A 26,955-nucleotide genomic window follows, 5' to 3' on the forward strand; every position below is an offset into this window, starting at 1 on the left:
ATGAGTGTTACAATTGAGCCTCAGACCGTTTATGTTCTTAATACCATTATTTAACCCTAGTTTCTGAGTGTTCTCTCTGTTTCGTTTCTTTGCCTCCCCGGTCCCAGTGTCAAGCCTGTGTGTCTTAGTCTTTGTTTTTGTGCTTATCTTACTTCCGGTGTTACTTTGATAGTCTCCTGCCTTTTGTGTGACATATTCAGTTTTGCTTCCCTTGTCTAATTTTTCTAGATTAGTATCATCTGTTTTCATCTGTGAAAGTTCTTAGTCATCCAGGTCATTGTAGTGTAGGAGAAAACAAGAAACAAGAAACTGACTTACTGCTCATAGCTATTGCTAATTTCCAGTCATTGTCCCTAGTTTGGCTTTTACATCCACAATCCACATGTAAAATTTTACAGTATCCAATTATATAGATACAAAACTACAATAAATTTATGTTAACAAGAAAAAAAAATGACCAAAAAAAAAAAGTTCCTCAAACCAAAGAAGGAATATAGTTATGTAGATCACACATCTGACAGGATAATTAAGGCCATGACACTGTCTCTAATATGAAGAGCTGAAATGAAGTAAGTGAATATGACAGCCCTCTTCTCGGACACAGTTCATGCCTCCGGGTGTGGATGGTTTTTCCTGTCATATAAGAGATGAAAGGATTGGAACCTCAACTGTTGTTAATCTTGTGATTATGTGTATTTTACACGGTCAATTGACCGTCGGGCGTCGCAGTGCTTTGGCCTCAGTCATGCATGATGGTGTATGAAGAGTTGGAGTTAGCGGCCTTCGAGTGGTGTGCTTCTGAAATTGTAGGGCAAGCCGGACTGAAGGGGAATAGAGCTGCTGGAGATAACCAAGATAAGCGAGTGAACGCTGAGTGAATGTGATTTTGATTGTAAGGAAAAATTTGATGGCAACAGCGCATTTCAAAAGTTGGGGCGGGGCCATTTTTACCACTGTTTAGCATCCCCTCCTTTTTCTTCGTGTGATAGCTTCAGCCAGCATTTGTGAATGTCACTGGGAACTATTTTTACAGACAGTGACTTCTTAAAGTGTTGCTCGGCCCATGCAGTGATTTTCATGATAGAATCGATCCCGTTTTAATGGAGTGCCACTTTTTGCCCTTGTCCCTTGTGCACAGAGATTTCTCTAAATCTGAGATGTGATTATGTACTGTAGATTGTACTGTAGTCTTAATTTTCTGTTTAGGAACATTGTTCTGGAACTATTCCACAATTTGACTGGTGAACCTTTTTGGGTAACTTCTGCTCATCTTCATTTCTGAGTAACTGCCTCTCTAAGATGCTCTTCTTATACACAGCCATGTTACTCACCTGTTGCCATTAAAAACTGATCAAATGCTGCTTCAGCTATTTCTTTTTTAACTACAACTTAATTTACCAACCTTTTGTTATATGCCTTTTAAATTCAAAGTGCAGAGAAAAATGGTGTGTAGTAGCTGGAAAATGTAAAAAACTAATGGTGAAACTTTTTGAGTCACCTACATTAATAAAAAAATAATAATTCTGTCTCTCTCTCTATCTACACTTTGTGGAAAATAGTTCTGAACCCCCTACGCAATACACCTACAATATACAATACACTTTCTATACAAACTCCTTGGAAATCCATGCCATGAAACTCCTGGCGCACCGTTTGTGTGCTGATGTTAATGCCAGAGGAAGTTTGGAACAGTCCAATCATGGAGTCTTCAGAGCATTGGTGACTTTTACACACCATGTGTCGTGTCCTCTGTAACTTCGTGGCTGATTGCTGTGCTTTCACTTTGTATTAATAACACTTACAGCTCATTGTAGAATATCTTGGAGGGAAGAAATTTAACAGGATGAATTGGAAATTGTAAACGACAAAACGGAAATTGTAGTTTTCACTAGCCATATTCCTAGAACCTAACAGGTTCACTTGGGCTGTTTGCTACCTTTCTTTCTGACTTTCTTACTGTAAGCTACCTGGGCATTCTCTTGGACAGTTCTTTTCAACTTGACAAACAAGTACCACTGTAGTTAAATCGAGCTTTTACCAACTACACCAAATTGCCAAGACCAAGCCTTACATACCCTGTAAGGATCTTGAGAAACGTATCTATGCCTTTATCGTCTCCAGATTAGACTACTGTAACTCTCTATATTGGCCTCCAATCTACCCTTCTCTGCAGACTGCAGCTCGTTCAAAATGCGGCAGCACGCCTCTTAACGGGAACTGGCAGGTTTGATCCTATCACCCCCATCCTCGCTGACTTGCATTGGCTTCCCATCAAATACCGCATTGATTTTAAAATTCTGTTGCTTACCTTTAAAATTATAAATAACATGGCTCCTAGCTATCTTACTGAACTTCTCAGCTTGTACACTCCTAGGAGAGCACTGAGGTCAACGGGCCAACTGCTCTTAGTGCAACCTAGGTCACGGCTGAAGACCAGAGGTGATCGTGCTTTTGCTATAGCTGCACCCAACCTCTGGAATAATCTTCCTACTGCTATTCGTCCATCTGAATCGATTCAGTCTTTTAGTGCCTGTTTCCTGCAAATGTTCCCTTATGTACTTTTAATCATTTTACTTTATTGCTGAATAACCTCTTAGTCGAGTTTTTTTGTATTTTCTTTTACTTATTTACACTGTACTGCAGCTAATTAGTGCTCTCCACCTGCTGGTGTATTTATTGTTATTGTTCCTATCTCTAATTTATTGTATTACTGTGAAGCACTTTGGTGTACCGCTGGTTTTTAAATGTGCTATACAAATAAAGTAGTATTGTATTGTATTGTATTTTTGCCGTGGTGGCATCCTATTATAGTAGGAACTCTTTACGACCTGCATGGCTAGGTTCTTGATTTTACAGACCTGTGGCAATAGGCTTAAAAAACTTGAATTCAGAGATTAAGAGTTCTGGCCCATGACTATGTCATCTAATGGTTGTTGGTATCCTTGACACACATTGCTCTTATTGTGTTTTTGGGGGTGGGGAAGCAGTGAATAGCTCACTGTGTAGGTCAGCAATAATAATATCCTATAAATATCCTGTCAGTTTTATGGCTCAGTGTTTTCTTAGCTGGAGACAGAGGATCACTGCTTTCATTCTCATGGTTTGTTTACAAAGGATTCTCCTTTGGGAAATAATCGTGACTGCCTCTCATATCAACATGTAGCCATATCGCTTGTCATTTATTTGGTCTAATTTCCCTTTGGACACATAAGATCCAAAATAGCTTAATGCTTTTAAGGATAGTAGGAAATATTAAAGGGTCTTTGTTATGGTTCGGGCTAAAGGGAAAAAAAGTGGCATAATTTTTATAAATTTACATTCCAGTTTCATATGTTGGCTCTTTTTCTCTTGTGGTCTGATCTTAAAAATGATACACGTAGTTTGAAAAGCCCCCTGTAGACAACTTCACTTCACTTGACTAGACTTCACTGTGGCTAAAATGAGAATGCCTGGAGTGGTGTTAAGCAGCGTGTGCTTGTCAATGTCTACACAGCAGCTCGCAGCAGCAGCGCACCATCTGCCAGGTGTTGTATAATGCAGTATTTATGTGTCTTGCTGTCCTTTGGCCTGCTTGTGTAAGGCTTAAATTGAAATATGTATTTAAAGTGAACTCGTTGATGTCATTTCTTAATGTTTCGCTGTCAAAATGGGTGTCACGTAAACTGTTTCACAGAAATCGTGTTTTTGGATGGTTTTACAGTCCAAAAACCATCACTGGGTTGACAGACTACACAGCTTCCATCTCATACATCTGCAGCCATGTGCTGAGCAAGAAACTTTAAGACTATTAAACATGTAGAACATTCATGTCTATGTGACTGCGCTAAAGGCACAGTCACAGACCACAGCTGTTATTGAAATTTGTTTTTGTCCTGGTAGAAGGACGTACTTGAAGTGATTTGAGCAAAGATGACAACTGATGTCTTATATATAGTTCCCTCAAAAATGTGTTTACTAATCCTATTTTTAATATTATGCAATTAGTGTATTTATTTCTTGGAAGGATGTTTGTTTTGGAGCTGCTGGATATTTGAATTTAATAAAGTACCTATTCTACATGATACTATACCACATAACCATACTGTAACTACAGTATATCGTGTCTGTTAAACATTTTTGTTCTGTACCAGACTATATTTCTGTATTTCTTTTACACAGACATTTAATTTTTTACATTAATTTAAAGATTCTTATGCCATTGCAATGTGTATAGTGTGTAAATGATAGTTTCATATATGGAATTTCTTAAATATCTCTCTGTCCAGGGTCATCAATGCAGGGAAAAGCACATTAAATGAAGATCAGGCTTGCTGTGAGGTCCTGGTTGTTAAAGGGAGACCTGCAGGAAGCCTCGCGCCTAACCGAACCCCCACAACCCGCAGGAGGTCGTCCCTGCCTAATGGTGAGAGTCTGGGCCTCCGGGAGAACCCGGTAAGTCAAAATGGAGGGTTCATGCCCCAACCCCCCCATCCCCCCATCACATCCACCTTCACGGACATTCTGCAGATGCATTTTCACGACAGGAAAGGACAACAGAGAAGGATAGAGTACAAACTGTGCTGTGATCTATTGCATTTCTTCTCCATTTGTTATCTTTAGAAATAGCACGCTGTCTGGATGGATAAACATGTGCGCAGCCAAAATAATTATTTGCACTGAAGTAAAAAGAATGGGGGGAAAAAAGGAAAAGTCTTTTGGTGAAATCGGGTGGAAAGTTAAAGGATCACTGAGCAAGTGAAACGGTGTTCTACGAGACAGTCTTATATTTGCAGACCAAACATTTTACAGAATTTAGCAGATTATCATGCATGACTTAAGGGTCATAATGCCTCCTTTCTTTCTAGAAAAATGCCATGGCAGACTGAAGCCTTTACATTTTAGCTTTACTGATGAAGGTAATGCAGGTAGAATGAGTTCATCAGTGAATTCCCCTGGGGCCTGTTGGTGAGACCCAGCAGTTTATTGGAGCGGACAGCTTAGCGTCCTTCACACTCCACGGTAGCCTTCAATGACTCTTAAAGTCACCCTTGTTTGCTTTCACAAGAACATTGTGTCATGGAGTACTAAAGAAAACTGTGTATCATTATACCAAAATGCAGTGTCACTGCTCTACTGTCACGACATATTGACACACTTAATTCAATCACTTGCAATTTATCCCATTCCCTACAAGGCAGAGAAAAGATGAAAAGCGCAAAATGTTTACCAGCTCTTTTAAAGTCCTTTGTGATTACAGTATACTAATACTGCTCATAAAATCTCCTCTCAGCTCACCAGTACTTTACTCAGGCCCAGCCGGAGCCTACAGCAAACTCATGCAAGTATCTCATGACTCACTTTCGCAGTGATGTAGCCTTTTTAGTGCTCTTTGCCTGCCTCGTAGACTCACGCTGTAGAATTTGCCTGTGCCATATATAGACAATCAGAGGCTTACTTTGCGCAGCAAAATGTGATGCATGCAACAGCAACTCTGTGGCTATGTGACTTCATTACTGATAGGGGAGCTGTGCTGATATGTAACAGACTTTAAACAGAAATCAGGCCATTGTTTTTTTTGGGTTTTTTTTTTGTGAAGACCAAAAACTCAAAGGTGAGCAATGAATCAGCCAGATCACAAGACATTTTGAATCTTATGTGGGAGATGAGACTTTGTAGATCAACACAGAGGACGCGGTGTGCGGTTTCAGAGCACAAACTGCATCATGCCGCACCTACTAATACCTCCAGATTTAAGCGAAAGCAAACATTAACATCAGGTTCATTCACTTATGGGCATCGTGCATATCTGTGGGGAGGTTTGAGCTCAGATCAGATTACGAAGTCTTCACACTGAAGACCGATGGGATGAATTTGAATGCTGTGTAGAAAGGCGCTCTCATCCACCAACTGTGAGCAGCGCAATTTACATAGTACAGCTTCCTGTTTGTGTTTGAGAGCTGTACCTTGAGTTCAACTGGTTCTGATTTGGTATTAAAAAGGTCTCTCTTTTCGCTCTGTGCACCATTACCATGATTGTACATCAGCGGTTCCTAAATGTCACGACTCTTTGCCCATCAGGCTGTACTTCACATACTTCCACCTTTGATATTCAGTGGATTTTTGGCGTGCAGTTCATAGATCAGTATGAATGCAAAGTCAGATGAAGTTCCTCCTCTCGCATTTTGCATACTTAATGTTGACACATTTTTATTTACTTTGATTCTTATCTGTTTCCAGGACAACTCTGACGACCTAACTTTACACTACTGGGCACTGTTCGATGGCCACGCTGGCTCCGGGGCAGCTGTAATGGCCTCTCGTCTTCTCCACCACCACATTGCCCTGCACCTACAGGAAGTGATGGAGATCCTCTGTACTCCTAACCTTGTGCCGCCCACGTGCCTGGGTGAGGAACCTATCAATCACCACCTCACCCCTTCATCTCAGCGTGTCCTTACAAGGGCTGCATCGCTCCGGGGTGCCGCAGGGGCTCCGGGTTCCCCCAGTACCCCACCGACACGCTTCTTCACAGAGAAGAAGGTGTCGCAGGAGAGCCTGGTGATTGGAGCCATCGAGAACGCCTTCAAAGACATGGTAAGAGGCACGTGCGTGATCTGTAGTTGTCTTTTGACCTGTAAACGTTCCATGTCAAATGCATAGATTGTATATAAAAGATGGATTTAGCCACAGTGGCGTCATAGATTGATTTGCAGGATACCATCTTCAAGGCTCGAGAGGAGCATTTTGATTCTATGGCACTTTTGGGCCTTTCATTAAAGTCAGGTGGTGTATCTCTAAGCAGAGCACTTTACTGCCCACACCCACACCTGTTTTTATCCGCTAGTTAAAAAAAATGCTGTAACAATGAAAAGAATACAAAGAAAAGCTTCTCCTGCTCTTCATAAAATGACGCTTTTCCAGCTGTTTTGCCTGGAAGCAGGGCGTTGCTGGAAATGAAAAGATTAACTGTATTCTGTTAAGCTAAGTTACAAACCCATAACCATATAATACTTTTTGATCACTGCACACACCTTTAGCTGTCATACACATACAGGGAATTTCCAAACTACTGTTCTTTTGCATCCCACGCTCCACTTCATCACTGCCTGCGCACATACTATAAAATTAATAATCTTCACATCTGTTAGCCTCTAGTTGCTATCAGTAAATGCTGATTTGTCATGATTAGACAGTCAAGCCAATTACACATAAGCCTCCTAACTTCCTGCTGGTGTGTAAAGGTGAGCGCGTACACACATACAGCACACAATATAATCTGTTGTTTACGGTGTAGAAATGACCTGAGCTACCCTTTCTGCTGCTAATTTGCTCAGTATGTTCAGTTATACAGCTGTAAAATAATTATGTGCTACACTATTAAATGACTTTATCCATTAGAGCCTACATTAGTATTTCAAAACTTAAAGGTACAGTAAGTCACTGTTTGAAATTAAACAATAGAAAACAGGCTGCCCCTCTGTTGGTCTTCCTTGGTCTCTTGTGTTCTGGGGGCCTCTGGATGTCTGGAGTTTTGATCTCCTCCATACCTGCTTCATACCCTGGAGGACGGGGCTGTGGCTCCCCACACTCCCTAGCAGATCATTACATGGAGAAACCTTTGGAATACAAGCATGCTGATCCACACAGGTATGCACACAGGTGTACACACGGGTATTCACAGACGCGGACTACAGCTTTCTTGGCTGCTGCCTCAAAGCACATTGTGCGCTGTCTATCTTGCGTGCTGCACAATATCGTTTCTTATTTTGTATCTACTGATATTTACTGCTAGCTAGTTTATTGTGATGGTGCTGTTTTTTTTTTATTATGTTGCTCTTTGTTGTTTGCTTTCTCTTCTGTTTTTTTTCTCCATACAGGTGACCCAGGTGTTTTGTTTTTTTGTTTGTTTGTTTTTTTTTTCTTTCTTCCCCCCTTCTCACCGTCTCTTCTCCCCTTTGGTTTTCTTTCTCTCCCTCTCTTTCTTTCATTCTTTCTCCCTGTCCTGTCCCCCAGTCATGTCTGTCCCGTTTGTAGCAACTGAAAATAAAATAAATTCATAATCATAATAAAGGTCAATCAAATGGACCAATATGGCAAGGCCATGATGATCCACTTGTTAAAATAAATCCGCTTGGCATCTTTCTTGGCCTTAAGACAACAAACAGAAGAAAACAAGAATATTGTACTCATAAATATACATTGATTAGTGCCCAACTATGTCTTCCCACAAATCGATGCATTTTCATAAACTGCATTTTCAAAGGAAGTTTCACTAACACTGGCTAACAGCAGGTAATCGGTGCAAAAAGAGCCAACTGCTGCCATCCAGTGGTGAGATTTTCCACATTGTACCTTTTAAATTGACTTTTTCTGTATTAACAGTACTGCAGGTTTTAATGGGCTTGTCTTGAGCATCATCCTCCAGCACTTTAGAGAGGAGATTATGTGTCTCTGACAGCTGGTTAAAGGTGATAAGGTACTTATGGCGTGATCACACGCTGTAAATTTTACCAGAGGCCTGATAGCCTGAGTCAGACGGCAAGTAGCACAGCCAGGAGAAGTAATGTACTTTCGCCATAAGCTGCTGCAGGTCACAAGCACTCGGCATCTGGCTGCGCTCTAAGTGGATGCTTGAGATTTAACCCGTGGAGAGGCCATGGGATCAAGAGCAGAGCTAATCAAAACAGTGCTAGCCTGTGTGATTGAGGGGTCAAAGTTCACTTTTTCAGTTTCACCTTCAGGCTCTCTGTTCTTGATTATGTTTGTAATTATCCTATGCACGCCTGTATAGGGAGATTAAATTCTTAAGTCAAAGAGGGTTTCATTTGCAGTCATTCACAGTTTCCCATGTAAACAGTATAATGCCTGTCAGCCAGTTTACATAAGCAAAGGTTTTTAGGTATGTTCAGAATTCCAGTAAAACAGGTGAGAACTAACTGCTGATGCACCTGTACCTCAAACATGGAATTTACTAATGATTAAAGCCGGAATCTTTTTGTCCCTTAGCCCATAATGTGCATTTCCTGGGAACGTTGCTTCCGTCTGCTGTGTTATACACAAGGGATCGCCACATGTTTGATTTGGAAGATTTTTAGGTGATATGTTCTTTATAACACAACACAATTTGTGTCACTACACTTGTGTACACCACACATCCCCATGTTTAGACTAATATCTGTGTGGTGGAGGTAAACCCCCTCCTGTAATAGGCTAGGCCTGACACTGAATTATCCTTTTGATTGCAAAATCATAAATTCTAACTGTAAAATGTAACACGGGTCAGATATTGGTGAATGGCAGTGTGGACCAGTCTCCTCGGAGAAATCAGTGCTTAATGCCGTCTAGTGCTTCCATTTGTTGACCACTAGGTGGTAGTGTGTGGTTAGTAATGTTTAAGAAGCCGCACTGCCAACCAAAGAGAAATTGTGGACTGGTGCTCGTCTGTCTTTGTAGGTACAGCAATGCTTTTTGCAGGATTAGTTAACTAAAAGTTCAACTGTGAATTGTTGATTATTGAACTGCTGATTCGAAGTTGTGAGGGATGTTTTTAGAAACAGTCAGGGTGATTACTGAAACAATGTCAGGCTAACATTTGTTGAACATTGTGGCATTAATTAGTAGAAATCAGGTTTCGGGTTCAATTCAGTGTTTCACCAAAAAGGCAGCACATTCTCTGTGGTGGAGTCCTCCTTACTCTTTTATTTTTCTACTTGCAACCAACATTGGCTTCTTTTCCTCCCGAACTTGCCCCTGAAAGAGCTATTTTTAAATCATATATTTTAAAGCACATACAGTGTATTTTAGGTTCATTGTTCAGTGCTACACTAATTTGTTTCTTCAGGTGGTCACAGTGTGTTTTTTCTTACAACACAATGGGTTCTAATTACAGTACTTACTCTCCTCCCGAGCTGTCACTTATTTTAATTTCAGTAATCATTTTTCCGTAAAATTAGATGCAGTTTGGTTCAAATGGCACACATTTCCTCTTGGAACAAAACACTGTCAGCTCTGCTCCTGCTGAGAAACTACCCAAAAGCTGATTTTGGCAGAGTCTCACCCCTCAAAGGATCTACAGTGGGGCAAAAAAGTATTTAGTCAGCCACCGATTGTGCAAGTTCCCCCACTTAAAATGATGACAGAGGTCAGTAATTTGCACCAGAGGTACACTTCAACTGTGAGAGACAGAATGTGAAAAAAAAATCCATGAATTCACATGGTAGGATTTGTAAAGAATTTATTCGTAAATCAGGGTGGAAAATAAGTATTTGGTCACCTCAAACAAGGAAAATCTCTGGCTCTCACAGACCTGTAACGTCCTCTGTAAGAAGCTTTTCTGTCCCCCACTCGTTACCTGTATGAATGGCACCTGTTTGAACTCATCATCTGTATAAAAGACACCTGTCCACAGCCTCAAACAGTCAGACTCCAAACTCCGCCATGGCCAAGACCAAAGAGCTTTCGAAGGACACCAGGAAAAGTATTGTAGACCTGCACCAGACTGGGAAGAGTGAATCTACAATAGGCAAGCAGCTTGGTGTGAAAAAATCAACTGTGGGAGCAATCATCAGAAAATGGAAGACATACAAGACCACTGATAATCTCCCTCGATCTGGGGCTCCACGCAAGATCTCATCCCGTGGGGTCAAAATGATCATGAGAACGGTGAGCAAAGATCCCAGAACCACACGGGGGGACCTGGTGAATGACCTGCAGAGAGCTGGGACCAAAGTAACAAAGGTCACCATCAGTAACACACTACAACGGCAGGGAATCAAATCCCGCAGTGCCAGACGTGTTCCGCTGCTGAAGCCAGTGCATGTCCAGGCCCGTCTGAAGTTTGCCAGAGAGCACATGGATGATACAGCAGAGGATTGGGAGAATGTCATGTGGTCAGATGAAACCAAAGTAGAACTTTTTGGTATAAACTCAACTCGTCGTGTTTGGAGGAAGAAGAATACTGAGTTGCATCCCAAGAACACCATACCTACTGTGAAGCATGGGGGTGGAAACATCATGCTATGGGGCTGTTTTTCTGCCAAGGGGACAGGACAAGTGATCCGTGTTAAGGACAGAATGAATGGGGCCATGTATCGTGAGATTTTGAGCCAAAACCTCCTTCCATCAGTGAGAACTTTGAAGATGAAACGAGGCTGGGTCTTCCAACATGACAATGATCCAAAACACACCGCCCGGGCAACAAAGGAGTGGCTCCGTAAGAAGCATTTGAAAGTCCTGGAGTGGCCTAGCCAGTCTCCAGACCTCAACCCCATAGAAAATCTGTGGCGGGAGTTGAAAGTCCGTGTTGCTCGGCGACAGCCCCAAAACATCACTGCTCTCGAGAAGATCTGCATGGAGGAATGGGCCAAAATACCAGCTACTGTGTGTGCAAACCTGGTAAAGACCTATAGTAAACGTTTGACCTCTGTTATTGCCAACAAAGGTTATGTTACAAAGTATTGAGTTGTATTTTTGTTATTGACCAAATACTTATTTTCCACCCTGGTTTACGAATAAATTCTTTACAAATCCTACCATGTGGATTCATGGATTTTTTTTTTTCACATTCTGTCTCTCACAGTTGAAGTGTACCTCTGGTGCAAATTACTGACCTCTGTCATCATTTTAGGTGGGGGAACTTGCACAATCGGTGGCTGACTAAATACTTTTTTGCCCCACTGTAGACCTGTTTTTCTTCAAGGAAGCTCGTTTTTACCCCCCCATAAAGAAAGCAAGCAAGAAAGAAAGAAAATGGAAAGTGTCAGGGAGTCTTGGAAAGGTTTGGTCTCACAAAAAAGATCTCACTCAATCTCTGTATCTTATCAGCAGGCTCCACCTTCAGTTCTGGCACACATCCCCATTGGAAATAGAGGGGCTGTTGAGGCCTGATAAACCCTGTGTAAATATCAAAACCAGTGTTAGCTGATAGACGGAGGTGTATCACCTGAGCTGTATCTAAAGCCAGGGCAGGAAATATGTCAGTACTCACTAGATCATATCATATATACACTTCTTACTATGTATACATCGTATAATCGAGTTTAGCCATAATAATTGTCTTTGTACATTTTACCACTATTTTTGAACTGTGGGGCTTGGTCTCTGATTTGTAAGCTTACATTAGAACTACATTTTCAAAAGCTACAACATGCTTATTGACTTTTTAAATTAGCCTATTAGCTTTGCAGCTTTAGGAGAGAGACTCAAACCAAGGTTAGCTTAATTAGCTTAATTGGCTGAAATACCAGCTCATCAGTTAAAAATACGTAAGAGCCAGAACGAGAGAAATATGCGTACGAGTTATAATCACAGGTTATTTGAAAGTGTTGTGGCCCGAGCTTTAAAATAGTTTTGCACATAACCTCTCATGTGACAGTGTAACATTTTGATTTAAAGTTATAGCCTGTACTGAGCTAACAAGCTGCTTACTGTAGCAGTATATTTATCATGCAGACACAAAACTAGTATTTATTTGCACAGTAGTCGACTGTGCAAATGTTTTGACTCATCCCTCATATCCTCATATCATTCACTTGAGTCCCACCACCAGGCCTGCATACAGTCATTTGAAAACATTGTTTTTCATATGGCCATAGTATAGCAGTAGTGAATAGTACCTGTCCTGTCAGATAGGCTTGTGGCTGTGTGAGTGTGTGTTTGATGCTAGGATTGTTTTTCTAATTTGCAAAAAGATTTCACCCAAAGGTCTTTTTCTGCATTCAAAATCAACTGATAGTTACTGCTGTCGCTAATTAGTTCAAAATGATTAATTCCGTTAATTACCTGCCACACTGTCGATCATGAGAGCTCTCTTGGCTGAAATTAATCCTCTTTTCCTGTTGTGACTGTCCTGAGTTATTTCTTTTCATTTCCTGCTTTTGGACCTAATATCTTTGGGCTCTCTCACTGATTCAGTAAACTCACTAAATGATAAGGCTGGTCTGAGCAGTACTGTGGCCTTCCTGACTGGAAGAACAACACACAAAAAACTTTTGGTCTTCGAAAATGCAGTCACACAAAATGTGAGTCTACCTCGTGTCTATTTTTGACTTTTAGAGCAACTTAAAGATTTTTTTTAAAACAGCAACATCCAAATTATTTATGGGCGCACTATACATAAATATCAAATTCAATTAAGTTTTATTTATATAGCACCAAATCACAACAACAGTGACCTCAACCTGCTTTATATAAAGACCCGACAATAATACAGATAAAACCCCAACAGTCAGAGGACCTCCTGTGCAGCCAATTGGTGACACTGGGAAGGAAAAACTTAGGATAGGAAGATATCCTGCAGAACCAGTTAGTCATCTTCCGCAACGAACATGGTTGATGGGCTGATTGGTTGATGGGTTGGTACAGCTAAAAGATTTTTTTTATGAAATGTTTTCCCAGTTGTGTTTCACTGAGTTGAGATTCAGCTGTCTGATGCGATATAGGCGTGAATCGTACGATACCTTTTGTGTATACTTGCTGTACTTTGAAGTGGGAAACAATTGCTTAATTCTGGTTGGACTCTCCTTGTTAGAATGTCCGATTAAATTTGTTTTAATTCACTTAATGTCCCTTTAGTTGTTGGTATGTTGGCTAGTTTGTTGATATGTTGCACGACTGATGTGACACTCAGGGATGTCAGACCTACCAGTATTCCTTGATGGTATTTTTCTTCCTTCCAGGAAACAATAAAGATGCAGGGCTGTGCAAAAAGCGCTTCAGCATTTATAGTAGTATGGTATAAAGAGATGAGCATGTATGAGCGTTGAACTGCTCTACGTCTTTCTTTTTTTGGTCTGCCTTCTGGTTTAAAGCTCAGTTGTTTCTTCCTGGCTCAGGCGCACAGGAGAAAGGTGTAGATGTTTATGCAGACATTTTCATTATTGAAGACTTGCCTGCAGCAAGAGGTATTGGATACAGCAAGGATAAATATGCATAGCTTGCTATGGATTCATAATTCATCCAGGGTGAAGGACACATTTGTTCACCCCTCCTATCCTCCAACCCCTTCCTTCAGCCCCCTACCCCCAGGAGTGTCTGCTGGAGTGCAACCCACACACACGCGCACTCAGATTCACACTTAATGCATCTTACATCTGGACACGAACACATAGTTATGCACACAGAGTGCGCACACGCTGCATTCCACTCCTGTCTCCTGTCAGAGAACCACACTGCTCGCACTGCAATGCTCGCACGCTTACAGAGTTGTATTCAGATGGAGGGCGTCGGCGGCAGAGCAGAGGGCGATACGCTTTAGTAAGGGGTGACATCCCTCATTGGAAAAACGTGCTAGGGTGGACTTGCTGCAAATGTGTTTGCCAACATTATCGGCCCCACTCAGTCTGTTGATAGTGACGCCGGGATGGGAATGAGGTGCCTGATGGGGTCACTCGTTTCCCTGAAATATCTTTCCGCTTCTGTAGTGCGATTTAAAAGAAAGGAAAAAAAAAAACAGAGGAGCCGTTACCAGCAGACTGAGAGCACAAAAAAGGGTTAAATGCAGTCTGAGCGGCTTGGTTCAAATTTACGTTAGTGCTTTGATTAATTCAGTGACAGGTTAATTATTCATCTAATGAATGAACTGACGGCATGGTTTTCTTCAAATCATTTTTGGTTTAATTAGCACCAAATTAATCTGGGCTAATTAGCTGGTGTAATAATCAGTGGGCCCCTCCAAACTTTCTCATCTGTCCTTTTTGGTTTCCATTATTTTTTTATTGCTCCTTGACTTGTGGCACTCTTGATAAATGAATTCATTATGGTGCTATAATTAATAACGGCATCATGACAGGATTTGAGTATCAAGGCAATATTTTCTCAGTATCAGTTTTAAGCTGTATGGGGAAAAACAGTTCTTCAAAGCTGTGGTGATTAGAAACATGACGGTGTGCAGAGGATCGGTTGTGGATTATGTGTCCTCGTCATCATAATCTGTCTGTGTCTCTGTGTGTTTTGTCTTTTTTTAGGATTTACAGATAGAAAAGGAGAAGGCGGTCTACAACATCTCAGGTGGCTGCACAGCGCTGGTGGTCGTCTATTTACTCGGCAACCTCTATGTGGGGAATGCCGGGGACAGCAGGTGTGATACACATGCAATGAGTGTATATGTAAGATACAGTGGGGGGGGGGGGATGATTATTTGATCCCCTGCTGAGTTTGTGAGGTTGCTCGCTTGGATGTGAGGAACAGTCTCTGGTGTTTATGCTGGTTTTATTTTAATGGAGAGACAGAATATCAACCAAAAATCCAGAAAAAAACACATTGCATAAAAATACGTATTGATTTGTATGTCACTGACTAAAATAAGTATCCCCTAGCAAAACACGAACAAAGCATAACGCTTCCGCCTCTATGCTTGACTATGGGGATGGTAATCTTTGGGTCATCTTTGGTGACTGCGGTCCAACTCCCTTCAGCTCATTTACAAGCTCCTGCCGTGTAGTTTTGGGCTGTTCCACCACTTTTCTCATGATCATCTTCACCCAATGAGGTGATATCTTACATAAGAGCTCCAGACCGAGAGAGAGAGTTTTTTCTGAATAATCACACCAACAGTGGTCAGCTTCACGTGAAGCTTCTTGTTAATGGTCTAACAGCTCATTGGTCTTGTCCACAGTGGAGGGGAGGTTTTAATGAATTAAACTGATTCTGTGGACAGGTGTCTGTGGACATAATGAGCTATAATCAGGAGTATCTCTAATTGCTTGGTTGATTGTAATCTGTGTGGCACACAAGCGCACAACCAATCTGTAGCAGCAGATCGTAGTGGATCAAACACTTACTTCCCTTAATAACATTTTAAATTAATTTAGAACTTTTATGTGAAGTGTTTATTTGTTCTGGATTTTTGGTTAATATTCCGTCCCTCTTCATTAAAATGTTGTTTATTTGTATGTGAGAAAACTAACAAATTCGAAAGAGGTTCAAAAATAGTGATTTCCCCTGCTGTAGCAGACTGTAGAATCTTCTTTGTTTTCGTCTCTGTGTTTCTCGCTCACCTTCTCGTGCCCTTTAGCCTACAGGAACAACTGTGTCCCTTCCTGGATGAATAGAGTTTTGCTTTGTCTGCTCCTCTCCCTCAGAGCTATCATTATCCGGTCTGGGGAAGTCATTCCCATGTCAGCAGAGTTCACACCAGAGTCAGAGAGGCAGCGACTGCAGTTCTTGGTAAGAAAGAAACTTTCTCAGCTCCTTTCTAGCAAGCACAGCTGTCAGATATTAGCAGAGCTGGCCTCCCCTCCTGTTGAGACACCAGCTATGCTTAGCTCTGTCTCTCTTACACGGCCTGCTCTCTGTGCCAGCTTAATAGACTATGGAATTGTTTTTCCTATCCCTAGGGCGCGTCAATCTTCTTCTCTTTCTGTTTTTTTTTTTCTCTTTTCATATCACAGGCCTACATGCAGCCCCACTTATTAGGGAATGAGTTTACACATCTGGAATTCCCAAGGAGAGTCCAGAGGAAGGAGGTGGGGAAGAGGATGCTGTATCGTGACTTCACCATGTCAGGATGGTGGGTTAACTAATACTTTTTTTTTTCTTTTTTTTTTCTTGACTAAATTACTGCTGATTGAATGTATGTCAGTGTCCAGTATCCACCTGGGAGGATAACATTTTGGTTTCTGCACTCAAGTCCTTCACATTTGTTAGAAATGCTGTCGATGTTATTTAGCCACATATCTCGTTGAATGCATTTATGTACCCTATAAAGAAATTCATCTGTGTCCCATTCACCGAGTAATTCAGTTCATTAGCACTCCACAATCATCTTGGGGACTTTAGATTGTAAAGTCAGTACTTAACTATTAACACAATGGCCACAATGGGGAGAAGAAACTTTACTTTTAAAAAGTCATTCAAGTCATCAGTTGTCATAAAGAGGTCAGGAACTGTCCTTCGTATTTCTTCTTTTGTGTGTTAGTGGGCAAAGCAAAGACCTTGCCCTGTATCCTAAAGTAAAGAGAAAAATAAAAAGTGTACAGATGGAGAGAAAAGGAGGGAAATAGAAAAAAATGTATAAAAACTAAGAAGTGACTAACAGAAACGGAGGCAGGGAAGGTTATATTATATAAACATTGTGTTTACATTTTCTTTATGTAGAAATGGGTTCAAGGATAGATCATTTAATTTTGTAGGACCACTAAAGCTTTTAGTTATCGTTGCTGAATCTTCACCTTTTGTTTTTACTTTTTCCAGCCATGGCAATCTATTAAACTAGCATTACCGCAATTCAAAAACACTCAGAAATAAAGTAAGGTCTTCATCGCTACCTTTACGATTAAACAGCTAATTTAGCATATTTACCCAGGTAACTTAACACAATATGGATTACAAAACTAAACATATAGAACAGTGCAAAGCTCTATAAATGGAAAAAAAAGGAAATTGGGTTACAGATTTATTAAAAATACGTGCAATCACAACACTCCTTATATTAATAATATTGAGCTCTCCATTCTGCTTAGGCTAGCCTATGAGATTTGCTATTCATGTATGATTTTACAGCATTGACGGTGTGTTTGGGTTCATTGCCACGCTGATAAATTCAGCCAATCAGATGCTTTCCGAATGGTGTTGCATTGCGAATCAAAATCTAGACAAGTCAAAAACCATGACCGAGCCTCTGCCATGTTTTACAGTTGGCTACAGACACTCACTGTTGTACCTCTCAGCTGACTTCCTCCTTACATCCTGATAACGATTTGACCGCTTTTAAAGGTTGAATAATTCATAAGTCAGTTTAACAAGGGGAAAAAAACATTCTTCCAAAAATGCTCAGGTACAAGGATGGGGTTGAAAACGAGTGACAAAGCAGCCAATATCCAAAGGAAATCTTTGAAAGACCTTCAGAGAGCCTTTTATGAAGTTTGTGGATATGATTGTATTCTTATTAACTAATGACTCATGCATGCAAGCACACACAGACACACGTAAAGAGGGAGGGGATGAGAAAAATATAACGCTCAAAACCAGATGCTTGTTTCGAAGTGAAGGTGCAGGTGTATTATTATTATCATTATTATTATTATTATTCACGTATCTGGTTCGTGGTGGTGGACCACAGTCAGTATTGGTGCTCTACTTGAGGTGTGACTAATTCTTAGAAAAGACTCACTGTTTTAGGAAATTGAACTGGTAACCTGTGCTGACACTGAGAGCGTGTAATATAGTTAAATATAGTTTTAAAAACAGTTTTTTATCCATTATTAATAATTACAGATTATTTAAGTTGATATGTAGAATGATCCCTTATTAAAAATCCCCAAACTAGTGGAAAAGGCATTTCAGTTTAGAAAGCCTGCTTTTTAATGTGAAAGCGTGAACTGAGGATGAAGTGGGTGACTGACGAGAGTTGAGCAGGATATATTTTTTTGACTCCACCTGCATGCAGTTGTGTTTTATGGCTCTGCTCAGTTCAAGCAGATGTAGGTCAGTCAGTGGCTGCACTTCTTATTGGGCCCAAAACTCTCACTCAGTCTGCCTGCTTACTGTCTGAGCAGCAGAGACAGCCTGTGATGTATTTTTAATCAGGTTCTACCCATAACCCAGTTATGGCTCAATTTCACCCGGACTAAGTCTGGGTCTTAAATTAGTACCCTGTCAGCTGCTGTAGCTAATTGATCTGAAGTGCATGGCTCTGACTTAACTGTGTCATCGTCTATAGGTGCAGATTATATGCTGTATAGGGAGAGAGGATCTTTTTTTTTTTTTTTAATCTTTCTTCAGCTTTCTGTCTGTGCATGTATATGTGTATGTGCAGCCTGTGTGCCCACATGCTGTGAGCGCGTAGGCGTACGCTGGCGTCCAATTCCCTCAAAGGCATCCGTGATCAAGGCTGCAGTCTAATGAAGGCATACAGGCCTGCAGCCCACCTCTCTGTCTCCCTCCCTTGCTTTCTTTACCTCCCCTCCCTCGGCCAGTTGGACCAGATTGAGGTTCTGGCGTTGGCATTGTCGGCTGTAATAGTGGTCATTGGCCGGCATGGAAGGCTGTGTTATTTGCCCAGAATGATGGATGTTGAGCAGTCGGCCGTGTTCGCCGTAATGTAGAAGCTGCGGTAACGCAGGCGGGCAGGTGGAGGGAGGGAAGGAGGTTGGGGAAGAGGGGTGGGTGACTGGAGTAAGGAAAAAGAAGTAAGTGGATTGAGGTAAGATGTAAAAATTGATAAACAGATGAAGGAAGGATGATTGGTATGTTGTGTTGGTCACAAAGGAGGGAAGGGATGGATGACAGTGAATGGTTGTGAAGCACAAACAGTCGTATCAGTGGCATTCACTCAAAAGTCTTTAAGGTATACTTTTCTTCTTACAGAGTGTTGTATGTAAGAAGAAAAAGAAAATACCATGGTCAGCCTTGAAAACAATACCAGGTTCTTGTGGGCAAACACTTTTTTCAAGGTACTTGGCAAATAGATTTTTCCAGGCATCTCGGGAAAACGCGCCTCGTCTCATCTGCTTCTCTCTCTTCATGTAATCCCACACTGACTCCAAGACGCTGAGATCGGGGCTCTGTGGGGGCCAGACCATCTGTTGCAGGCCTCCTTGTTGCTAGAGATGGTTCTTCATGACTGTGGATGCATGTTTTGGGTTGTTGTCAAGCTGCAGAATGAATGAATTTGGGGGCTGATTAGATATCTCCCTGATTATAGCGTGCGATGCGTCTAAACAGCCATAGTGCTGAAAACTTCACAAAGTGCTGTATTAATTTCGCCCGCCTGGAATCTCTCTGTCTTCCAGCCCTCCATCTGCTCCTTCTTTCTTTTTCCATTATGGCTTTGTATTGGTATGACTGATGCCTACAGCTTGCATTAGAGGAGTCGCTGGGTCACTGCCATTTTCTCTGGCCTTGCTTTGCTCTTGAAAGCACCACTCAATCTATCAAGGTTGACCAAAAAAATTGTTTTTTTTTAAAAACCAACTGTCAATTGCACTAATTTGTGTGACTCATCCAGTGCTGACACAGCCCGTTACAATGTCACCTCAGTATCTGTTGACAGGTGTGTATATATAGCAGTGTGCAAGCGAGTTATGACGCGGTGCATGCACTGCCAATGTTTTTCTGTCACCCCCTCTTTGCAGCGGGCGGAGGTGACACCACCTTCTTCCCTCCTGTCCACCTTTTAGTCACCTGCAGGGAAAACATGATACAACCCCTTCTGCCCTCTTTCCCTGGTGTACCCGCCCCCCTTTTAGTCACATGCCGCAATGTATCAAGCAACCAAACATCCTGCGGTGCTTTACAATACTGCAAAGTTTCATACTGAACCAATGCCAAGTAAATACAGGGTCAATAAAAGGCAGGTCATTTAGGGGAGATTTATGAGATGAATCATCATTAATTTGCCAATTCTGAACCCATTTTCACCAATAAATCCCTGTTTTTATTTTTACTTTACGTTTCATGTATTTTGATTTGGGGTTTTGAAGATCTGGAGTGTAAATGCACCTGCCTCTACAGCACTTTACTGTAGGTTATAAATAAAATAGACGTGCCCAATTGATCTGATACCAATTCCAGCGGTAGTATTGATAATGTCGATATCTGGTTCCATTCGCCCACCTCTAACATCCCCTGAGCTGGGAAGCTCAGGGGATGTGAGGATGTGACCACAGGGATGTGACCAGCGCGGCCCTTGAGCAACTTTCTTTGCTGTTTTTAGAACTCAGTGTCCCAGAGCAAGGAGCAGGTATCATAACAGGATTAATGTGTATCTTTCTCATCCTGTCACACTCTTGTTATCTCGAGTCAGACAGGCTGGATTCGCTGTAAACACTCGTCTCGAGGGGGAGGCCGTCCCTGACAGCAGGCTCTGGGGATTTTATCCAAGACATCTTTGAAATAATGACAGGAATGCGTGTCTCCGTGTCGTAGTTTTGTTGTTTTTTTCAGGAGATTTAACAAATCTTGAAGGTGAAAGGGTAAAACAAAAGAAGTTTTGAGTGACACAGCAGAAGTAGCACCTCTTCTTCTTTCTTTCTTTTTTTTTCCTAACAAAAACAGTGAACCCTGTCTTGGTAGATGGTTTTAAGTTTCGTATCATCGGTCGTGCTATTTTAGATCTAAGAAACTGATGAGGAAATCCTTCTGAAGGCTCTTATTTGGTAATACAGCTCTCCTCGCTTAGATGAGGCTCTAGACTGTATTCCTGTGTTTGTGGGCTGTGTTCTCTGTGATAGTTCTTGCTTTCACAGTTAAAAAAAAAAAAAAAAAAAGTGCTGAGTGCAGCAGTGTAGCGCTCGCCTAAGGTGGAAACATATGGTCTCTCTGAGTGAAACCAGCAGTAATGTAGAAACCATCCTGGTCCCCGCTAATCTGAAGTACATGGACTGTGGTGTGCTGGGCAGACTTGGGTCACATTCACAAATGAAACATTTGTCTTTTTAGCAGCTTTTCAAACTAAACATTTATTTTCAGGAAATTTCCCTACATGAAAAGCATCCCCCGATCCACGTTAGGCCACTTTTATGACCATTCTGAATATTCTTTTCCTCGCTCCCTGTGATCTGACAGCTAAAATAAAGAGAAACCTGTGTTTCTAATTGTATTTTCAACCAAGTCAGCGCTCGCTCAAGAGCCAGAATTTTATTCACAGCACCTGGTGCGAGTTCTGAATGGAAAACTCTGACCTGGCAGCTCTCGTGGAAATTGGCTGGGTTTTGTTATGTATCTGGTACAGTAAAGTTACACAGCTGCTCCTGTGAAGTACAGCTGCTCGCAGATGAATAGGAGCACACGCACCAGGAGCAAGAGTGCTGGGTTTCTTCACTTCGACTTTCCGAATTGTAAAGGTGAAAAGTGTATCGCTTAGATCTGAGATGAATACAGCGAGCATTGTACAGTCTTCCTCCTCACAGCGCAGCTCTGTCTAGTCCCAGTGTGAAGATGGTAAATTATTCATTAGTTCGCGTGGGGAGTTTAAAGAGTGCTCTGAGAACAGGAGAATGGAAAGTGTGGATTCTCTTGCATCATTTTAGCTGCTTTACTTTCAGACCTTCAGAGGCGTACATGCGCAGGCGCCACAGACAGTTGCAGAAAACCAACAGTGCACCTAGACTGTCTCGTGCAGGCGTCTTCTTTGTCGCTAGGGATACCTTCACAGGATCAGTTAGAAACGGGGGGGAAAAGAAAGTGAGAGAATTAAGCTAAGGATCTCTGTGTGTTTGTGTGAATTTTTAACTCTGCCTTTTCTCTCTCTGTGCCAGTCATGTCAGCAGCAGGGCCTGTGGGAAGGAGAGGGGGTGGGGGTATGGAAGTGAAGTATCTCTAGGGCATGTGTGTGTGCAGCCTGCTATAAACAGGAAGAAAAAAAAACATTAACGTGTTCTGTATTCTTTGCACAGGGCATATAAAACCATAGAGGAAGATGACCTAAAGTTTCCCCTGATCTACGGTGAAGGGAAGAAGGTAAGAAGTGCTTCCACAGCCTCATGTGCCATGCATGTAATCAAAGCTCACCGGGGCATCATTGGTACACCCGACCTCACATCACCCAAATCGCTGTGTAGAGACATTCCTGGCCTTTTTGAATCCTGCACAACCTGTAGCACAAACGAGCTCTCCAAGGACTTATTATTATGTTTTTCAGCCAATTTAAAAAACAAAAACAAAAAAAAAATAGGCAGAGGTCTAATGTGATGGTCCTATCTGAGTCGTGTGTTAGATGGATCTGATGAAAGGTAACATATGCTAACTGAATATATCAATACTGAAACACTGACTTGTACTAACAAAATCTTGTCAACGCTGAAAAAAGGGAAATGACACAAAACAAAAGGTCAAGAGTTTCCCCCTCGTTCAGTTACACTGTACATGCAGTGGTGTGTAGGAGCCTTTCTCTCTTTTTTTGACTTGAAAAGGTCAAAGGAGCAGTGTGATAGACCCGAATATGCTCTCGCCGTGCTCTTCCCCAGTTTTCACTTCCATACGTACAGAAAATAGATTTGAGTTTGACTGACAGCAGGGGAAAGATGTCACCCCTACAGTATTCTATGTGCCCACAACCGCATTCAGACTCACCCCGGCGCAGCTGCCGGTGCCCACGTCGTGTCCTCTCCCTTTGAAGTGAGGAGCGGAGATGGATGGCTAGATAGAGTGAGAGAGAGGAACGCCAGAACACTTCAAAGCCCCTGGTGCGCCGCCCTCTGGGCACCGGCACTCTACAATTAATCCCAGGATGTTTTACCCCTTTCTCTGCTGGAGGAACCTTTCCACCACTTTAAAACACTCTCCCTGCGTCGTTCTGCATACTGATCCAAGCTCAGTCCTACTCGGCTCCTCTTGTGCTCGTGCCTAAAAGTTCTTTCTCTGTACAGTAGAGATTTCCAGACAATATGAATCAGCTTCAGGGAGGATCAAACAATCAGTATGTGATTGAAGTGCAGACTTTCAGCTTTAATTGCAGGATTTAAAGAGGGGGGGAAAAAGCGTAGCACGGTGGTACAGTGGTTAGCACTGATACCTCACAGCAACAAGGTCCTGGGTTTGAACCCACCATCTGTTGCTGTGAGGCATGTTCTCTCTGACATGTAGTTAGTTTAACTAGTTTTTCTGAATTGGCTCTAGATGCCTAATGGCTGTCTGTCTCTCAGTGGATTGATCCAAAGTGCTACATTTACTCTTTTTATACAGAATCCCACATTTTCAGAGGCTCAAAAGTAATTTAGCAAACTAACATAATTTAAAATCTAAGGGCTGTTTTTAATACTTTGCAGTCAGTGCCTGAAGTCTAAAACCCACAGACATAATTAAACAAACCCAAATGTTAACCACATGTTCCAAATACTTGGAAAAATTATAATGAATGGTAGAATTATTACCACAGGCTGATGTTGTTGACATCTATCTTCCTGGTTTATGTGCGACCTGCTCTACACATGGTGGTTTATGCAAGATTTTAGATGTAAGATTTTCCTAAAAGCAAAGCGATTCAAATAATCAAAACCTCTGGCTCGTTTCTAAACTGTTCACCAGTCATGGTGTCGTCAGGTTCTCCGATCTCTGCAGTCTGTGACGAAGAGCAGAAATGATGACCAAGCTTCAAAATGGAGACCCGAGTTTAAAAAGGCTTCCACGGTGGCCTTCTAGATAACATCTACATAAGCTCTCACTCATTATAAGACGATCAGTCATGGGCAGAAATGAAAATGCCTTTCGTAGAGTTTGTTGCTGCTTTGTTTGACTCATACGGAGGCTGTGCTTTAAATGCCTCTGATCTTTTCCAGGCTCGCGTGCTGGCGACCATCGGGGTGACGAGAGGCCTCGGAGACCACAGTCTCAAAGTGCACGACTCCAACATTTACATTAAGCCCTTCCTGTCCTGCTGCCCAGAGGTACGCTCCAGTTTTACATTTTTGTGTCCTTCTCTATGTCTGCCTTGGTCATGTTGTTAGAATTTTTGCCTTACAGCAAAGAAGGAAAAAGGATTCAGAGTCTTTTCTGTTCGACCTGTCCAGTGGGTTTGGGCCTCTCGCCAAGTATTGACAAGAACAGGCTCTACCACCCTCTAGGCTCTCAAGGATATGCAGTCATGTGAAAAAATAAGTACATCCCATGGGAGGTTGTTGGCTTTTATGGCTTGTCTGAGCAACCAGACATTTGACAATCGTTGAAATACTGACTATAGATAACGATGATATTAACAAACACAACCACAGCAAATATGCAAAAATAGCCGAGACGGTGAGCGCACTACTTTTGTTTCCATCGTTTTTAGTTTCAAAATAAGAAAGTAAGAGCAAAGACTGGCCACACACTGCACGGCCTCCTTTGGCAAACTATTACAGATTACAAAAGCATTTTGTAAACAGCAGTCTTTCAGTTCTTTCTGTGGATTTTCTCCTGCAGTTCTTATCTATAGGATACTAATTCTCTGAAACTCTTGGGCCGTTTTGTATGTACGACATATATAAAGGTTTCCGATAATGTGCGTTTTGGAGGACTATGGGGCCACAGTGAAACCTTCAAACTTGAATGCCTTAAGCTTTTGTGGCATTTGAGGTTTGTTTTGCATCATCATATCCTCTTTCATCTTCAGTTTCTCTCTTTTTTTCACAGGTGGTTTTCTTTTTGAAACAGCTGCTATTCAGTTGAATCTATTCTTCCCTAAACTAAAACGCTTCCCCCGGCCACTGGCCTCAGCACAAGTTGAAGGCTTTATCGATCCTCACTCCTTGTGCTCAACAGTTAGAGAGGTGCTCTTTTAATGAAATTGCAAACCTTGCTCTTCAGATGGCCTTGTGTTATCTCCTAACACTCTTAGATATGGTGCGGAATACATATTTGAATCAATGACTGCAATGTGCCCAGTATCTGAGGCAGCGAAGCAACTTCCAAAATACAACATTTCTGTCAGTGTCCTTTATAGCTTGTATGAGGTTTTTCTCCCACAGAGCTGCCCATGTCTCACCAATCAGGTCTAATGTTACTGTGGCCAGACAGTATCTTGGATTCATCTACCACACTTTAGGATGTTTGAATCTATGGCAACAAATCTGAAAATGTACCTACTTATTTTTAAAGCCACTTAAAAAATCTAAATCGTCTACAAAATATGAATTTTGTGTGCTATTCACTTGAGTTTATAACCTGCCTTAATAGGAACAATTTCTGTGGGTTACACTTTTTCACATGACTGCATCAAATGCAATGATTACATCGTCTGTCACAAAGCAGAAGAAGAAAAACCTGGATGTTAGCAGTTGTAATGTAATTGTTTTTTACCTTCTCACTCTTCTCAAAGAGTCACCTTCATCGGTCACTTCACAGCATCTATCCTCCGTCAGGTTACATAAAGTTGTTGCTATAAAACAGTGGGTGTGTGGGTACACAAATACAGAATGATGAAAGCAGAGCACTCTTGTGGCACATACATCGCTTGGACTGTTAGTGAGGAAATCTGTGCCTACTCCTTTTTGGCCTTGTTGCTGCGTAGCTGCTGAATGACTAAAATCTGAGAGATATGTTAAGTTATTCTGGGGAAGGGAGCCAAAGTCTGGGTTAGGGTTTAAAATCCTTTGCATTTGAGCATGTGTCAGGAGGGGAGGAGAGAAAACGGAATAAAAGGAAAAGTCAGAACAAGAGTGGCAGTATGTTAACATTAGTGTTTTAGAGGGGCTCTTTAGTTTTATATTACCCTCGTTGTGTCAGCCGCCTGATATAACGAGAGCGCAGAGGTAACCGCTGATAGCCAGTAACAGGAGGGACTGTGAACTGTGTGGTCAACGTGTGCGTTGATGGTCCCTGCAGTGCAGTGGATTGCAAGAAGGAATCCACTGCAAATGATTGCAGTAGTCATGAAAACCTGCACATTCTCTTGATCTTTAATTCATTGCACTCAAAGTTCAGTCATAGTTCAGCCTCCTTTTTTTGATGTTCCTATAAGATGAGTGAAGTCAAGGTTTTTCCAGATAGAGCATAAAAACATGATTTCTATATGAAAGACGTGGTATTCCTGAGCATTAAGGGGCCATAATAGCCTCTTTTGAAGAAAAATAATAACAATACAATTAAACATCGGCTTAAGGGTGAAGTCACAGAGGGTCACTATGAAAGGCATGACTGTTGTCAGAGTGCTGTGCACAAAGAACAGTGATGACTGCAGCCTTCAGAGAATTGTTAAGAAAAGTAAATTCAACAAACTGGGAGAGTTTCACAAGGAGTGAATGGTGTCAGTGGATCAAGAGCCACCACATACAGATGGTCTTCAGGAAAGAGGCTACTGAAACGCTAATAAAAAGCCATGCCTGAACCGGAGAAGCATCTGACATGAGCTGAGGAAAGCAAGAAGCGTTTCAGTAGCTCAGAGGTCCAAAGTCTCTTCAGATGAAAGTAAAATTAGCATTTTATGGGAAAATCAAGGTCCTACAGTCTTGAGGAGAAAAAAGGTCTTTAAACTCCAGTGTGAAGTTTCTGCCAAAGTGCCAGGACTACTACTAATTATTACTGCATTTGACTGGCCAACCAAATCACCTGACCCCCAACCCC

The 26,955-nt window shown here is 41.7% G+C and overlaps 1 protein-coding gene across 2 annotated transcripts in view; it reads left to right on the forward strand.

Moving 5' to 3' along the window:
* ppm1h (protein phosphatase, Mg2+/Mn2+ dependent, 1H) overlaps window positions 1–26,955 on the forward strand; it is a 38,648-nt gene that overhangs the window by 6,342 nt on the left and 5,351 nt on the right. For both annotated transcript variants that reach the window (XM_082539251.1, XM_082539252.1), the window contains exons 3-9: window positions 4,266–4,431; window positions 6,217–6,573; window positions 14,943–15,055; window positions 16,059–16,143; window positions 16,368–16,486; window positions 22,314–22,377; window positions 24,195–24,302. In XM_082539251.1, the coding sequence (XP_082395377.1) occupies window positions 4,266–4,431; window positions 6,217–6,573; window positions 14,943–15,055; window positions 16,059–16,143; window positions 16,368–16,486; window positions 22,314–22,377; window positions 24,195–24,302 (1,012 nt within the window). The remainder of the gene's footprint in view (window positions 1–4,265; window positions 4,432–6,216; window positions 6,574–14,942; window positions 15,056–16,058; window positions 16,144–16,367; window positions 16,487–22,313; window positions 22,378–24,194; window positions 24,303–26,955) is intronic.

Source organism: Aulonocara stuartgranti (genome assembly GCF_965226115.1).
Source record: "Aulonocara stuartgranti genome assembly, chromosome: 7".
Taxonomy (NCBI): domain Eukaryota; kingdom Metazoa; phylum Chordata; class Actinopteri; order Cichliformes; family Cichlidae; genus Aulonocara; species Aulonocara stuartgranti.